The sequence below is a fragment of the Pseudochaenichthys georgianus genome, chromosome 6 (assembly GCF_902827115.2).
Source record: "Pseudochaenichthys georgianus chromosome 6, fPseGeo1.2, whole genome shotgun sequence".
In the NCBI taxonomy this organism is placed as follows: Eukaryota; Metazoa; Chordata; class Actinopteri; order Perciformes; family Channichthyidae; genus Pseudochaenichthys; species Pseudochaenichthys georgianus.
In genome coordinates, this window is record NC_047508.1 from 31,447,983 (window position 1) to 31,464,995 (window position 17,013).

The 17,013-nt window shown below is 40.9% G+C and overlaps 2 protein-coding genes across 2 annotated transcripts; one reads left to right on the forward strand and one right to left on the reverse strand.

Annotated features, from left to right (window-relative positions):
* Positions 1-2,926: 2,926 nt before the first annotated feature.
* tmem276a (transmembrane protein 276a) lies at positions 2,927-5,436 on the reverse strand. Its single transcript, XM_034084664.2, is given in 5 exon segments — positions 2,927-3,773; positions 3,906-4,043; positions 4,146-4,259; positions 4,662-5,015; positions 5,018-5,436. Coding segments are annotated over 5 exon segments (888 nt in total). The 5' UTR covers positions 5,052-5,436; the 3' UTR covers positions 2,927-3,525.
* Positions 5,437-6,531: 1,095 nt separating this feature from the next.
* Positions 6,532-12,804, forward strand: spi1a (Spi-1 proto-oncogene a). The gene is made up of 5 exons (XM_034084666.2): positions 6,532-6,730; positions 7,204-7,297; positions 7,370-7,554; positions 8,384-8,546; positions 8,674-12,804. Exons 1-5 carry the CDS (start codon positions 6,704-6,706, stop codon positions 8,982-8,984), a joined length of 780 nt encoding a protein of 259 aa, XP_033940557.1. The 5' UTR covers positions 6,532-6,703; the 3' UTR covers positions 8,985-12,804.
* Positions 12,805-17,013: the final 4,209 nt, after the last annotated feature.

A 17,013-nucleotide genomic window follows, 5' to 3' on the forward strand; every position in this document is an offset into this window, starting at 1 on the left:
TTTAAATCTCTTAACAATTAAACTCTCTTGCTGTTCTGCTGTCGACATACAAATGATGTTCAGAGACATTGTTTATAGGAGGAAAGTTGTTTTAAAATCTTATAAAAGGCATTAACTCTACCCTGCAGGGTCACACAGACACATACACCTACTCAGGATGTTTTCATTTGCATTGTCTTTAATTTAATATTTGAAATGCCTTTTGTAGAAATAACTGCGGTTTCTGTTTTTAACTAGTTTAAAACTCTCTTGTTCCTGTCAAAGTCTGTAACAACCACAGAGTAACTGCTATAAGCGTGCCCACTTTTACAGGTCGTGTTTGTGCAGATGTGAGGGAGCCAGATGGGCCGCCATGGGCGCAACTGGGTGTGATTTCCTCTGGCTGGTTTTCCTCACAGCCCAGCTTCCCCTTGGGGACCCTTTTTAAAAACATTTCTCTGTAGCTCAGCACAGTGTTGGCCAACCCTGTCAAAAAACCCAGAGAGAAACCCTATATGGCTCCTAATTTCCAGAGGTACTGCACAGGGCTCACAAGATTTGATTGAATGATTGAATGATTGAAAGTTAGATATTTCCACTGAGTAAGGAAAAGGTAGAGCGTCTCACTAAACCCACACATATACTTAATTTGTCTTTTTTGGCTCAAACAGTTAATTCCACCTATACAAAAATGTTTCCATTGATTTGTTTAAGGCCCCTTATGCTGAGATGGAGGAAGGTCTGAGCCTCAAGGACGCTGTTAGAAGAATTAATTCTCCTCGCTGAAATATTCTAAGGACAAACAAAGAAAGGTCAGGAATGCAGAGCGAGGATGACCTGAGAGCACGGATCCCTCTCTGTGCAGAAAATGAAGCCCCAAAACCACAGGCCTCTACTGTGTTATTATTAGAAAGATGAGAGCTATTTGAGAGCTGCTACTAGTCCCACCATTATTATCCCTGCAATGAATACTACCGGATAATACTACTAATAGTGTAACCATCTGTCAGCTACATCTGACACTAAATGTTTTACAGTATGCAGAAGTCCTTGTTGAATAAAACAACTCACACTTGAATTACAAAATAATGATTTTGACAACATAATTCCAAATTAAAAGGAAATTGTTTCCACCTTTAATCTGATATCGAATCAGATTTGAGGGTAAATGTATACATTTGAAGCAACCAGCCCCTCAGTGTGTGCTAAATTGACCAAGAAAGATGAGTTCATTGCTGCAAAATCTGTTGTTCTTCCTGCATCCAGCAGCATCATTTGACCTGACAATGATACATGTGTTGTTAGTTAGAGTTTAGTCTCCGCCTCTGAGCAACCAGAGCCTGGGATCTCGATGGCACTCAAAAACAAAACTTCATCGTGTTGAAAACTACTCATTTTGCAAAAATAACACCCCAGACAATGACAATGTTGTGGACAGAGATACATTTGACAGCGTTCACATTGGCTCAGATTCTCAGCCATATTTGTTTGCGCCAGACTGTATGGCTGAAGAAGTCAGAGAGAGGCTGAGGCTGAGGCAAGAGGATTAGCCGAGCCTTCAGGCAATGCTTTCTGGTACATGTAAGAGAACTCGTCTTTCTCAGTCAACACACACTAAGGATTATAATGCTTCAAGTGGCTGTATTTACCATTAGCCCTGTTTGGACATCCACATAGATGGCGGATACATTTCCCTTTAAGGTTAACTGTCTGGCTTGTTCCGGAGGATTTTGACCTTATCTCATGGTCCTCATCAACCTGGTTACTAAGCTTCTTTTCCCGGAGCTTTCAAAAACTCCCACTGGGCAAAAAACATTCTCTGATGAAGACCATGAAATGTGGTTAAAAGCTTTAGAAATGGTTTAGGAGTGGATCTTGAGTTAAGACAAGTCATTTTAAACTGCTTTAACTCAAATCTGGATAAAGTATACCCCCTTTTACCAAAAGTAAAAGTGTGATTTATACCCATCTTAAAATAATGTTATTTGGTTATATTTATCCATGTGTTCATCACATTAACATTGCAGCCGGTACAGGTGGAGCTTATCATAACTTTAAATACTGTTGGTGACAATAAATGATATGATATTATTATGATAATATAATTTACGATTTATATATATTATTATTATATATATTTTATATTTAAGTGAAGTAACTTGTAACTTATACTATCAGTTGAATGTAGTATGTACTCAGACATGCAGTCATGCTCACTTTTGAAGCACTGGCCATTTAAACACATCACAGTTCAGGGTAATTATTTCCACGACATGTTTCTGCCAGCAGTAGTCACTGTGCAGAGTGAACTGACATATGACTTTCATGAAATGTAATGCACTCTTTAAATAGCCAGGACTTTGTGTATAAGTAAGAGGGCCTTAAATGACTTTTTAATACAGTGGGCACATCCAGGAGGTGCAGGTGTTCTGTGTCACTGTTACCAGACAGAGTTCAGAGCAATGCAGCAATGTAACACTGCAAAAGAACCTCTTCTTTAGTATAGGTTTAAGATGTATATGTTATTCCAAATTAAATTCTTACTTTTAAAACATATCAAATAATGTATAATACTTACAAAAACAATGTCCAGTGGCCACTATGGTGTAATCCAACGACAGGGATGTCCTTTTGGGCTGCAGCGGAACATTATAAATCTGTAAAGATAACAAAATGGGATATTAGCAACGCAATAGTAAAAAGGAGTTACTAAGTTTGGAGGTTTTGTAAGTTTGGGTTGCTTACATTTGCACATTGAAGTGTTCAGAAGTGGTTATACAAAATAGACTCCTTGTAACACTAACAGAAACAGCTGCTGTTGATGCTTTGACTCCATTAGCAAGCCTCTCTGCTGACATACCAGTGGACTCATGTCATAATGCAAGAGAAAAGATGACCTCAAATACGTTTATATGGCATCTGTTCAGTGTTACACAGCAAGAAAGACTTGTTTTGCAAGGCTGTTTTATTTTTCAAAAATATTTTGATGGGAGTAAGACCTCAAGAACAACAACACATTTTCCTCAAACACAGTTTGGTCTTAATGTTCATATTTTCCTTGAATAAACACAAATGCATCTGCATACAATTCAAAAAGTACATGTACATAATTGTTTTAAATGGGTACATAATGGTACACTGTTGCCCTTTCAAATGTGACATTACACATCCATATTTTGATACAGATTTCAAAGTTGTGCTATTGATTGTCTGCCAGTGTTTATTTTTCTCTTTTTTTCTTCTCCCACTGGCAGACTTTACAGGAGGACATTTTGTATAACTATTTTCCTCTTGAAGAGCAAGCAATTAACACTGAACAGTTCATTCGTAAAGAGAGCACAGGGGGAAAGCACCAGTGGAACTGAAATCGTCTTCAGCCAAATGTCTCCTCTTTTTATTTTCATGTGAGCGAGAGGCCTGTGCTTTCTCTGTGCCAAGCTGTGTGAAGGCTTTCCTGCTCTGAGTCCCTGTGTGTAACTGTCTGTGGAGCTGGGCTCGTCACGGCTTCAGGATGAGACAGGTGTCTGTTAGATGTGCATCGGCCTGTCACACACATCCGTTCTCTGGCCTGGGCTTGTGCACCACTGGGGTGTGTGGAGGGTAGAGGGAAGGAGCGAGCGTGCACAGGAAGCCAGCCAGCAGCGTCAGGCCCAGTCCACCCCAGGCACAAAACATGGACCAGCCATAACCGTGACTGATGTCCTCTGGTATTCCAAACATGTAGCGAGGATAGCGGGACAGTTCAAAGTTGATGCCAGCCACACATGTGCAGAGGGAGATAATGCAGCATGTCCCTGCCAGAGAGGAGAAGGAATACAAAGTCAGACAACCCATTTGAATTCCTCTGATGCACCACCCTCTCTTTCACAAAGACTTTACTGCCCCTCTGTGGTGATGCAGGGTAGTGCTCTCTCTTCATACCTTACCTCCCATGAGGAAGAGGAGTCCGGCCACATACTGCATCAGATCATGCTCCTTGCAGCAGCCCAGCACGCCTATGACCCATCCGAACAGGATGATGGATATGGCCATGCCTATGAAACTGGCAGTCATCCTCTGGAGGTCTGCAAAGAGAAGCGACAGTGTTCGTTGGTGCCAAGTGTCTGTTGGCACCAACAAACATCAGATTCATCAGATTAGGAAAAAACGCATAATGAGCAACTCACGGAGCGCGTGCCACTCATCCTGCCTTATTGTCTTAGTCAGATTGATTGGCAGGTTTTTGGGCAGCGTTGAAGATGAGTAGTAGTATTTTATTCGTGTGCAGCGTGGAACCAATCCTGTGGATGTAAACAACACAAAGAGGATGTCACATATAGCACTGAGATCAGATGAAGAGGATATCACAAGGCTCTCTGCTGCCATCCCCTTCCCTAAAAAAAATAAAAACACACACAACCCCATTCTACCACCACCCACCCATCCACCCACACATCATTGTGGAGTAGCTTATTGTACTCATCTCTCGGGTTCTGTTACCACAGCTTGCCCATTTCGTGCTGGAAACAACACGGAACGTCGACCTGTACTGTAATACTGCGTAGGCCTCGAGGGTCTGTGCGCAGCATCAGCACCTTGGATATTCGTGCACACAGTGTTCACTGATAGCGCCTCGCACACAACAACACAGATGTGCAGAACAAACACAGTTCAGCAGAACATATGCCCATTAGAAGCCAAACCTTTAAAGATAAAATCCTCTATCTCCAAGTCAAATCCCCCTCGGTGGCACTTTCTCCACAGCCCGGTGATGGTGGAGTTGAACTGCCGACTGCAGAGGGACTCCATGGCCGGGGCAGGAGGCAAGAAGTGCCGCTTAGCCCGCAGCAGCGTCTCGCCGCTCCTCCACTCCACATTTCTCTCTTTTGGCAACATGCGAAGTGGAAGGTTGTTGTTGGAGATGTAAATGTAGCCGGGGTCGTTTCTTTTGTTTGAGTAATTCTTGCAGCGCTCCCGGTGCCTCCTCGCATCAGTCTCGTACCAGTTGTCCGTGCTGATCGCCACTGCTATCAGTCCCAACGCGCAAAATGCCAAAAGAGACCTGCCACGGTTAAAGTCCTCATAGCAGCCATGTTCCATCCGTATCTCGCCTCGGTACCGTGATAGATCCACGGGACAACAGGGCTCCGCTCCTGGCTGCTGCTGCTGCTGCTGCTGCTGCTGTCACTATACTATTTGAGGTGGGGAGCAATTTCAGCAATACATGGAAATCTGAAATTCCGATGAATCCCTGAAGCCATCATTCCTCAAATGTGTCAACTGATGACGAAATAAGCCATTCCGATGCGGGGGATAAATAAATATGGGCCTCGATGAGCTATTTTGGTTGTCTCCTCTCTGCTTCTGAACTCAGTCTAGCCTAGATACTGGTCAGTCCAATATTTCCTCCCAGTAGATGGAGCCAGAGCAAATGTTTGAAAGCACAAAAAGCCCCAGAGCTGCACTTACAGTGGAGCATGATCTGAGAGGATGGCTGAAGTTTGACACAGTCATACAGGAAGTACCCACTCTCAGCTCAAGCTTCATATGTTGTATCAACTCGGCTGCTGTTGTCTAAAATGTTCAGTTAGAAACACTTGAAGACAGTCCTAATTAAAGCAAACACTGGGCCTCATTGTCCTCTGTCTGGTAAACAGGAAACAGTTGCATCACATCCAGCAGATTGCCTCTGGTAGCTTTCCATCCCAACAAGGCAAAACATATCAAACAATAGAATATCATTTGTTTGATTTGACATAAAGTATCATTTATTTGTAAAGCCTTAAAAAGTAGTCGTCTAGTATCTACCATTAAATTCAATCATAAAGTATTACTTTTAAGATCATAATGTCTAACATAGCAGGAATATTACAACACAAAGAAAGGACACAGTGGCTCCGGACATTTCAGTTATGTTTCACTGGTTTCATTCTCATGGTCAATACTTCCTCAATTTAAACCATAATGCCAAACTAAAAGAGGAACAAGCTCGAATCCAAACTTTATTTTTGGTTTCAGCTCCTATGTACAGTAGCTCTCATGTGCTATGAGTAAACTTGGCAGGGATTTAGTTGTGATTAATATTAAAAAAAAAAGCAAATCATATTTTCCTGTACCGCAAGTGTAAGAAAGCCTGATTTGTGTTAAATTAAATAACAATTTAAATGTCTTAATGTTTTTCTAAGGTCACATCACTGCATCCTGACAAAGGGGGAAGTTGAGGCATACAGGGCACACCATTGAGTATGTGTGATAACAAGAAACGTCTATTTTAACAGCGTGACTGTTTGCACAATCATTTTTGGATATTATATATGCCTATAGTTTTTTTGTACAGTTAAGTGAAAACATAATGTTTAAACTACACAATACCTGCTGCTATAACCATTTCTCTGCAATAACAAAGTGTTTAAATAATTGACGATCAACTGTAACCGCCTATAATCTACTCTCAAAAAAGAGGAATCATTGTGAGCCCTTGCACAAATACCTCTTTTATAATGCAGGAAATGCATGTACGTATGATTGGCTAGATGACATTCGGCCATCAGGAACTATCTGATCATATGAATTAGACAATTGGTTGATATGAACGCAGACTGTGTAGGGTCCAGCTTGTTTCTCACTTTCAGTTCCCTTTTGTCTGGTGAAGCCATCGACGTCGCGTGTTTCGGTGAAGCAATAGGAAAAAGTTAACGTTCATTACAAACTTTAAGAACCAAGACTCTCATGCTGTCTTGTTTATATGATGGAGGGATATGTCATATCATCTGTAAGTGCTGCTGCTTCATTGTTAATTGGCTTGTCTTTGATCATAGTTTGTGACATTTAGGATATTTTTCCATTTGTTCTACTGTTTTTGGGTTAACATGGCTAGTAATCAAGTGACCAAAGTGTGGCATTGAATTTAGTTGATTGATTAACATGAAGGCTTTGTGTGTGAGTTTTGTTTGTGTTTAATGAGGACGTATATTTCTTTTTGCTGTGAAAATTATAATTGTTGCTGCGAAATTATCTCCTAACAGTACTTGCCCTCATGTGGACTTACATATTTCCCTTGGGGACCTCTGTTCGGTTTCTTTATTCTATTAATGTTTTTGTCTTTATGTTGAGATTAATAACGATCAAGCCATGTCAATTCTAGTGCATCAGCTAATTTAAATATTTCTTCTTAATTTTGCCAGTACAAAGAGACTCAAACATTTACTTTGTCCGTGACAAAATCAACTTTTTCTCCAATACAAGGTGTCAGAGGGAATCATTCCAAATGAACCAGAGAGTTATCGCCCCCCTACAGAGCTGTACCCCTTCCTCACTAATGTGGGGGAGATATATGAAGGTGAGACGATTGGTTTCAACAGTAGCAAAAATCATCAAACTACTGAGTGCCTTACCTTCAGTCACTTTTCAGACCACAGATGGACTTTCCACACGGAGCGTGTCCACCCGACAGACTTTGAGAATTCTCCGGTGAATCACCTCATAGAGCTTCAGTCCGTGTCTCCTCAGCAGCTGGTGCAGCCGTACCGCTTCAGCAGCGAGTCGCTGCCCCTTCACCTGGACCCGCCACTCGTTCCTCTCTCTGTGTCACCACAGGTGAGTTCATGTGTAGAAATAAGAGAGGAAACTACTGTGAAAATACTTCATCTTTACATAATATGTGACTTTTGAAATGATAAGAAGAGGTTCAGCAAGTTAAAGAATGTATTCAATGTAATATTATTATAAACAATAGCATTCATTTTTGCACTGAGGTAGCAATATGTCTGTCAAGTGTTCAAATGAAGCCACTGATTATTCATTCAGTCCATAACATGTCAGAACAATTTGGAAAATGTCTAGGATTATTTTTCAAAAAGCCCAAGTTGACTCATTCAAACTGCTGGATGTATCCAGCCAACTTTCTAAACCACAATATATAAATTGACTAGGATAAAAGACACAGAGAAATCAGCAAGCATGCACAAATAAAATCTTTGTTTCACAGACAAAAAAAACCCTCCTTTCGTAACACTTTTGCTGATACTTTACATACAAGTGTGGAAATATATGCTCCAGAATGAATTACTAGGTAACTCAGAGAGGGTTCTTTGGACGAAATATATTGAGCAACCATAACAACAAAATATATTTTAGGAAAAACTCTTGAATACATCGACATGGATTTAGATAATACATAAAAGCACTTTTATCTTTCCAAATACAGTGCATGGTTTGGACAGTCTGGAATATTTTCGCTTAAATGTCGTCTACATCACATGCTCTTACAGAGCATTGAATTCTATTTTGGCAGACTTACTTCCTCTTTTAGTACAATGGGGTAAAATGTCAGACGTTGGGCGATTGCAAAACAAAATAAATGTGCAGCTCTATCACTCCTCTGTGTAAACTTCAAACTATGACATGCTTTACATTTCTCCCACAGATCCCATATTACACCCCATCCATGTGCTACCAGTACCAGGCATCTGCCTCTCCTGGACGTTACTACTCAGAAGAGGAACAGAGAGGAGTCAGCCCTCCGTTCGAAGTATCAGAAGGAGAGGATGAACAAGAAGAACACAAACACTCCTTCAGGAGGGACACTAGTGAGTATTTCCAAGGCTTATCACATCAAGTCCTAATGTCCTGAAATCACACGTACACATAAAACCTGGGGAATCTGATGACTGCCGGACAAAATTGTGTAAACAACTTTTATATTTCCCAACACAGGCAACAAGAAGAAAATCCGCTTGTACCAGTTCCTCCTGGACCTGCTAAGAAAAGGTGACATGAGTGACAGTATCTGGTGGGTGGACCAGGACAAGGGCATCTTTCAGTTCTCCACAAAACACAAAGAAGTCCTGGCCAGCCACTGGGGTACTCAGAAAGGAAATCGCAAAAAAATGACCTATCAAAAAATGGCTCGAGCTCTGAGGAACTATGGTAAATCTGGAGAGATTAAGAAAGTAAAGAAGAAGCTAACCTACCAGTTCAGTGAGGATGTGTTGAGGAACCTCTATGTACGTCAGTATCCTCACTGATCAGGGAACAAAAGCTGTCTGTCATCGTGATGAAATCTCTGAACTAGCCATGATTGCTTTTTGTTTTCAAATTTCACTTCGTTTTTTTTTACTGCAAAGTTTTCTTGCCTATTTATTTTGGATGTTAGTGTATATCCTCTTGGGCAAAGCTTTTTAAGACTGTGGACCTCCAATCAGAGGAAGTTGGAAAAATAGGCCCTCTTAGTTTACTTGGATTTGCTCGATTCCTGGAGGTTAATGGGAGCATTAATATGCTATTTGATAGAGACTCAACCATTGAGCCAAGACCGCATTATATTGTTGTTTGACATAACAACAGACTAGATCAAATATGTAAAAAAAAGGTTTGTGTTAAACTACCCCCAAAATGGGGGTGGCGAAGTCGATAGGGACTTGGCTTGGCAATTGGAAGGTCACCAGTTCAAGTCCCGGCAAGACCAAGTGCTACCGAGGTGTCCCTGAGCAAGGCACCGTTCCCTACACTGCTCCCCGGGCGCTGTTCAAAAATGGCTGCCCACTGCTCCTAACACTAGGATGGGTCAAATGCAGAGAAACAATTTCCCCACGGGGATTAATAAAGTATATCAAAATCAAAACAAAAAAAATCAAAAAATACTGTATCTTTACTATCTCTTTAACCATATTATACACATTTAGGCTATTCTATGAGATCTTGTTTTGCTATATGCAATTATTTGTTCACTTCTACTCACTAAGTCCAACCTCAAACAGTTTGAAGCCCCTTCTCAAACTTTACAAAAAACCTCTGCTCCACAGCATTCACCTCCATAAACGTCCATATTACAGACACAGAGTTGGGCCGTGTAAATTATTCTGTTAAAAGAGAATTCAACTTTATGGACAGCTAAAAGAAACACAAATATTACAAATGTTTTATAAGATATGTTGTTATAAATGTGTGTAAATAAATATTATGTTCTATTCTTATTCTGTCAAATTACTCAACTGAATCTAGGGTTAAAACCGTGGGTCAAACCAGCACACGTCCTATCATACATCCATGGTCCTAGCCCTCAGTAGATGTTTTTATGTTTTAGAGTTGCAACAGTTGTGTCACTTATCAATTAGTCCATTGATAGAAATATAATCGACAATAATAAAATTAGTTGTTCAAGTAATTTTGCATGCAAAAGAAAGATTTAACCTGATAGGAAACATGGGTACAAATTAATATCTTGTTGTTTTTAAGTCTTGTCTGATTCGTCTGTACATTGCTGTTTTAGTCTGTGTTCTTCTAATTAGTGTCTGTGCCTATTGAGCCGTTTTGAGCGACGTGGGTCAAGCCCGTCAAGCCCCGATCTAGCCCCTCTCTCTCACTGTCTAAGGCCCATTCCCAAACCGCCCCCTACACCCTACCCCTCCGTTTGCGCGTTCCCGCGGAGGGTCCGCCATATTGAGGGCTGTTCCAAACCAACGAGTGTGGAGCGGTGTGGAGGGGGAGTGGGCTATCGAGACCTCAAACAGCGAGTCTGCAGCGGTGCTGACTTGCACCGGTCTCTACCTGACCAGTCTCAACGCTGTGTGTGTCCGTCAGGAAACAAGCTGTTAACAAGTAGCAAACATCCACTGATAAACTGCGGTGTTAACAGCCTCATGATAACCTCATATGTTTTTAACTTAGGATCATACCTGTGTTTAGTCTAGAAAAAGGTAAATGCGTGCATTTTATTATAAAGTTGTGTATATTTACAGACTGTTGCAAAAACTAAGAAGCTTATAAACATCAGGTTTAAAACTAAAAGAGCTTTACAAAAAAGTAACACAATGAAAGATGTTTGGAGTTTTATTTGAGTTATTCATTTAAATGTTTTGTCTAAGAGATGCTGATTTGAAACCGTTGTTACATACCGTTCCTGTTTCTGCCGGAGAGAGGGGCGGCCGTCCCAAAGCTTGCTGCTGTATTTACTCCCTCCATCTGACAGGAGGGAGCCTCGTTGAGCTGCGAGTGTGGCTACAGACGGAGTTCACTCCGTCACGGAGGGGTAGGGTCGAGGGAGTGGTTTGGGATTGGGCCTATGTCAGGGTTCTGCAACCTTTTTGACCAAAAGAGCAATTTTTCCCCCTTTTCCAACAATTTGTTTTAGCTGGAGCCGCAAAACATATTTGATATCTTAAAGTTGTATTTATTATCATAGACAAAAACTACAGTTTTTTTACATTTATTATTTATTATATTATAAAATTGAGTACAAAGAACTATTATAAGGAGAATACAAACATAATACACATGCCTACTTTAAAATAAATTAAATACAGCACTTGGTGAGTCCTCTGCACATTTGAAGGAAAAAAAACCTATTAAAATCGACCCACTTTGAAATAAATAAAATATATAGCTGCACCCTAAAAAGAGTTTACTGATTGAATTGTTTTGAATCTGTTGGGACTTAAAGGTGGGGTAGGTAAGTTTGAGAAACCGGCTCGAGATACACTTTTTGTTATATACCATGGAATGCTCTTAACATCCCGATAGCAATGTCTTATCTTAAGTGCTTTGACAAAAAAATCCATACAAAAATGTCACCTGTGGAAGCCATAATACTGTAAAAAGCACGACCAATCATTTTAAATAAGATAACTGGATGGCCTACCTGCCTCTCAGCCTTCCATCTGTGCACACATTAGGAGCATTCACACTGCGGTACTTTTCCCACAAAGGTTCATGAGAATTTAGTTCATGCGAACTCTTTAGTTCGCATGAACTGAGTACAGATCGCGTTCACACCAAGGGGCAAACTCTGGGGAAGAGCCGGGAAGCCAATACGGAAGTGCCACACACTGCAGTTCATATATTGGCCGATAGGCGATGGCTGCAGAAAGGAGCAATTTCCATAGACCCCCATGTTAAAATGCCCAATTTTACAGCAGAAAAAAACATGTTTCTACCCCTGGCTCCATACATTTTATTATCGATATAGTTAGATTCCACCTTCATGATTATGGATCTGTGAGTGAATTGTTTTCTAACGCGACCCTTTTATTTATATTAGGTCTTAAAGTGTGTGCATAAATTAGGGCGTGGTCACATTGAGTGGGCTCTGTCAAGTGCCTGCCGCTGTTAGCTTCTTGTCTCTCTGCTAGCTGCTCCGTGAAGCTAGCTACAGGGACTCTGCCTGCTCAGCTGATCCAGGAAACACAACTTGTAGCCGGTGTTATGCCGTAGGTTGAAGCCTTGCCGTGGATTGAAGCCCTGTTCGCGGGGACGCGCAAAGGTGACGTCATCGCCTGTTTTGAGCGTTCACCGTTTTCTAAGCTTTTTTCACCCTTTTCAAAGCTTTTATCTCTCTTTTGAATGATATATCAGATTAAACAGCAAACGGCTGAATAAATAATGTGCATACAATTGCGAGGAGGCTCGTTTTAAGGACACGTTTTTCAGATCTGTCACAATCTTCGTATTGGAATAAATTTACGTTTTTGAGTGTATAGTCCCACTCTGTTATATTCCGGCTCCTTCCTACAGAACAGACAATGACAGGATAATATGTGATTTGTCAATAGTCCTATTTCTTAAAACCTTCTCTGTTGTTTAAGTGTCTGATAACCACGAATAGTAAGCAATGATATAACAGTAATGATATCGATCATGTCAGACACTGTGTTATTTTCAATCAAGCCTAAAAGACAATGTGTTCAAACTGGCTTCACTCACTTGAATTGCTCCTTTGAATATCATTTGTATATATCCCTACTCAACACATGTTTGTATTGTAATGCAACTATTTTTTTTTAATTGTATTTTAAAGTGACATTGAATGCTTTGAAAGGTGCCCTAAAATAAAGTGTATTATTGATCTTATATCTGTGCCTCTATTACATTACATATACTTTTCTATCACACTATTAATGTTCCTTATTTTAGACTAGGTTAATCCTGGTGTCAATAGGGAAGATCTGCACTGTTCTCTACATAACATGTTCAGATCAGGTGTTGGAGCTGCCGGATTTGGACCCCCCCCCCCTATATCTTTCTCCAGGACAGTCACAACTTCACCAAAATCACACTGGTGTTGCATGTTCCCCTCTAGTTTATGCTCACCAAAGCATTTCACTCTGGGCCCAGCAGGTGAACAACTAAAGAGGGGCTTCCATATCCGGCAGTGCAGTTGCTAGAGCTGCCGGATTTTGAAGCCCCTCCTGTAATTTTGTCCAGGAAAGTCACAATGTCACCAAAATCACACTGGTGTTGGCTGTTCCCCTCTAGTTTATGCTCACCAACGCATTTTACTCTACGCCCTGCAGTTGAAAAACTAAAGAGGGGCTTCAAAATCCGGCAGATCAGGTGTTGGTGCTGCCGGATTTGGAACCCCCCCCCTATATCTTTCTCCAGGATAGTCACAGACTCACCAAAATCACACTAGTGCTGGCTGTTCCCCTCTAGTTTATGCTCACCAAAGCATTTCACTCTGGGCCCTGCAGGTACAAAAATAAAGAGGGGCTTCAAAATCCGGCAGTGCAGTTGCTAGAGCTGCCGGATTTTGAAGCGCCCCCTGTCATTTTGGCCAGGATAGTCACAATGTCACCAAAATCACACTGGTGCTGGCTGTTTCCCTCTTGTTTGTGCTCACAAAATCATTTCACTCTGGGCCCAGCAGGTACAAAAATAAAGAGGGGCTTCAAAATCCGGCAGCTCTAGCAACTGCACTGCCGGATTTGGAAGCCCCTCTTTAGTTTTTGACTTGCTGGGCCCAGAGTGAAATGATTTTGTGAGCATAAACTAGAGGGGAACAGCCAACACCAGTGTGATTTTGGTGACATTGTGACTATCCTGGAGAAAGATATAGGGGGGGGGGTTCCAAATCCGGCAGCACCAACACCTGATCTGCCGGATTTTGAAGCCCCTCTTTAGTTTTGTACCTGCAGGGCCCAGAGTGAAATGCTTTGGTGAGCATAAACTAGAGGGTAACAGCCAGCACCAGTGTGATTTTGGTGAGTCTGTGACTATCCAGATAAAGGGGGGGTTCCAAATCCGGCATCTCCAACACCTGATCTGAACATGTTATGTAGAGAACAGTGCAGATCTTCCCTATTGACACCAGGATTAACCTAGTCTAAAATAAGGAACATTAATAGTGTGATAGAAAATTATATCTAATGTAATAGAGGCACAGATATAAGATCAATAATACACTTTATTTTAGGGCACCTTTCAAAGCATTCAATGTCACCTTAAAATACAATTAAAAAAAATAGGAGTGGCATTACAATACAAACATGTGTTGAGTAGGGATATATACAAATGATATTCAAAGGAGCAATTCAAGTGAGTGAAGCCAGTTTGAACACATTGTCTTTTAGGCTTGATTGAAAATAACACAGTGTCTAACATGATCGATATCATTACTGTTATATCATTGCTTACTATTCGTGGTTATCAGACACTTAAACAACAGAGAAGGTTTTAAGAAATAGGACTATACTGACAAATCACATATTATCCTGTCATTGTCTGTTCTGTAGGAAGGAGGAATATAACAGAGTGGGACTATACACTCAAAAACGGAAGTTTATTCCAATACGAAGATTGTGACAGATCTGAAAAACGTGTCCTTAAAACGAGCCTCCTCGCAATTATATGCACATTATTTATTCAGCCGTTTGCTGTTTAATCTGATATATCATTCAAAAGAGAGATAAAAGCTTTGATAAGGGTGAAAATACGGCGAACGCCCAATACAGGCGATGACGTCACCTCTGCGCGTCCCCGCGAACAGGGCTTCAATCCACGGCAAGGCTTCAACCTACGGCATAACACCGGGGCTGAAGTCGAATAGTCCATTTAGCTTAGGAACCTTCCTAAAGGAGTGAAATGACCCGGAAGTCCCTCAGTGGCAGCCATGATAAGTGCCGTTCGAATTCTCTAGAATGATGAGAATGATAGGAAAGGAGGTTTCAAACTTCCTTTATAACCTCCTTTAGCTTAGGAACCACTGGACCTCCCTAACCGACAGGAGAAGCGAAAATGCTGCCCCACAATGCCTTGCAGCCGCAGCATTTGTCGTCACTCAACAGTCGGCCGTTCACGGAAACAACCGATTATGACCGAGAAATGATATCATGAAAGTTACGGTGCGTATTAAGCATTTTAAAACGTAGGTGGTAAGTTGCCAAAGTGCTTTGTTTTGAACGTTCATCAGTATTATAATCAAAAAGAGAAATATGAACGTTAGTTTTCACTGAAGTTATGAAATAAAGTCAACATTTCAGTCTTTACTGAGCTGTGTGGGGTTTGTTCAACTTTTAAAAGATGTTTGAATGGTGATATACACAGTGATAGATGTTAAGGACTAACGTTTATAATAAATACATTTGTATTGATTTTAAGATCTTTAGTTCATACAATCATACGTAGGCCTATTGGGATCATGTGTATTAATGTGGACCGGAGGGAGAGGGGGACGAGCAGAAGTTTCACTTTCCTTTTGTATTTCAATTCCAACTTTGGTCATGAAGAATATGTTTCTCTGTTGTCCACGTTCATAAAGCAAAGCAGCAGCATCAGAGCACGGTGCAGAGTCTCTAGATGAGTTCACAGTAGTCCCTCGTTCTTATTAAACATCCATGTTGTAGTCCGCTGTATAGAAAACTGTGGTTTCCATGGTTTCCCCACAGCAGCAGACGCACACAATGACGTCCGCTGGCGCATCATAAACACGTCGAATAGTGAAAGTGCATTCGGATTTTCTAAAGTACCGCAGTCTCTTCTCCTAAGTCCTTTTGAATTCTCCTATCCACTATCCCTTAACCCCGTGACGTTTCACTCAGAGGTCAAGGAATAGACGATAGGGTTAGAACTTAGGAGCTGATTTTTAAACTATCCGACTGCAGCCCGGCTCCCGTCATTCACTATAGGAAACGCCCCTATAGGAAACGCCTCCTTGCTGCGGTCTGCAGACAGAGGCGAAGTCCCTCCCTTTCCGGGAGCCTCCATGGGACCCCGGAAGCGTAAAATTATACATTGAAGTCAATGGAGAGAGAAAGGTTATCTTTTGATCCCGTTTGAATTGTGCCACGAATAACACATATGATGTTTGTCAATTTAAAAGAATATTTTGCAAGTCAAAAAAATAAAAATGTGTCGTAAAACTGTGAAGTTACACATTTTTGTGTGTGAAACCGCTGAGTGAACTACAGGTCTCTCGTCTCGCACAATACGCGTCACCATCACAAAGACGGCCGTCACGTTAGCAAATTTCACCTGTTTCTTTCAGAATGAGAATAAAAGTATAAAACGAGGTGAACATCACTACAAGTCTGGACACGTTGAGAGCTGTACATACACGAAAGGGGAGTTAGTCGGTTCTGTAAGAGCAGCGGGACCGGCTTTACAAGATGTTGGTGAGTAATATGAGTGCAATGTGTAACGTTAATGTCAGCTAGCTAACATTAGCTAACAAGGTACACTAACGTGTTTTGTTTCAGGAACTAGTTTTCTCCTTAAGAACTTCGTGGTCTGTGTGTGCTGTGGATAACATTAGTGTTCACAAGAAGAAGGTACACTCCCGTGTTTTGTTTTAGTTGCTCTTCAGATTGAAGCGGCCAGTTTTATATTGACTATACTGTATGTGTGATCTCCTTTTACATCTCGTTGTGTCATTTGAGTTTATTTGCTGTGTGTAGATTCAAGGGTTTTGGTTATCTTGTCAATTTGTTTGGTTATCTAGGCACAGCTGTGTGTGACTCCCTCGGGTACACTGGTATGTATTTTCCTAATGTAGAGAGCATTGATTAATTAATTAACTACACACTGAGTCTAGATCCTGACCAAGTCCTTTTTTATTGTTGATCAAATGTTTTTCAAAAATATATTCATACACATTTAGAAAAATACAATGTACAATCACAACCAGTACAACACACATTACAAAAAATACAGAAAAAACAAACAATAACAACAATCAGACAAAACTATGGAAAAATAACCCCTCCCACCCCCAGATCTGGACCATCCTTGTATTATTGCTCATTCAATCTATTATAGCATGCTAACAAACATGGTACTTACTTT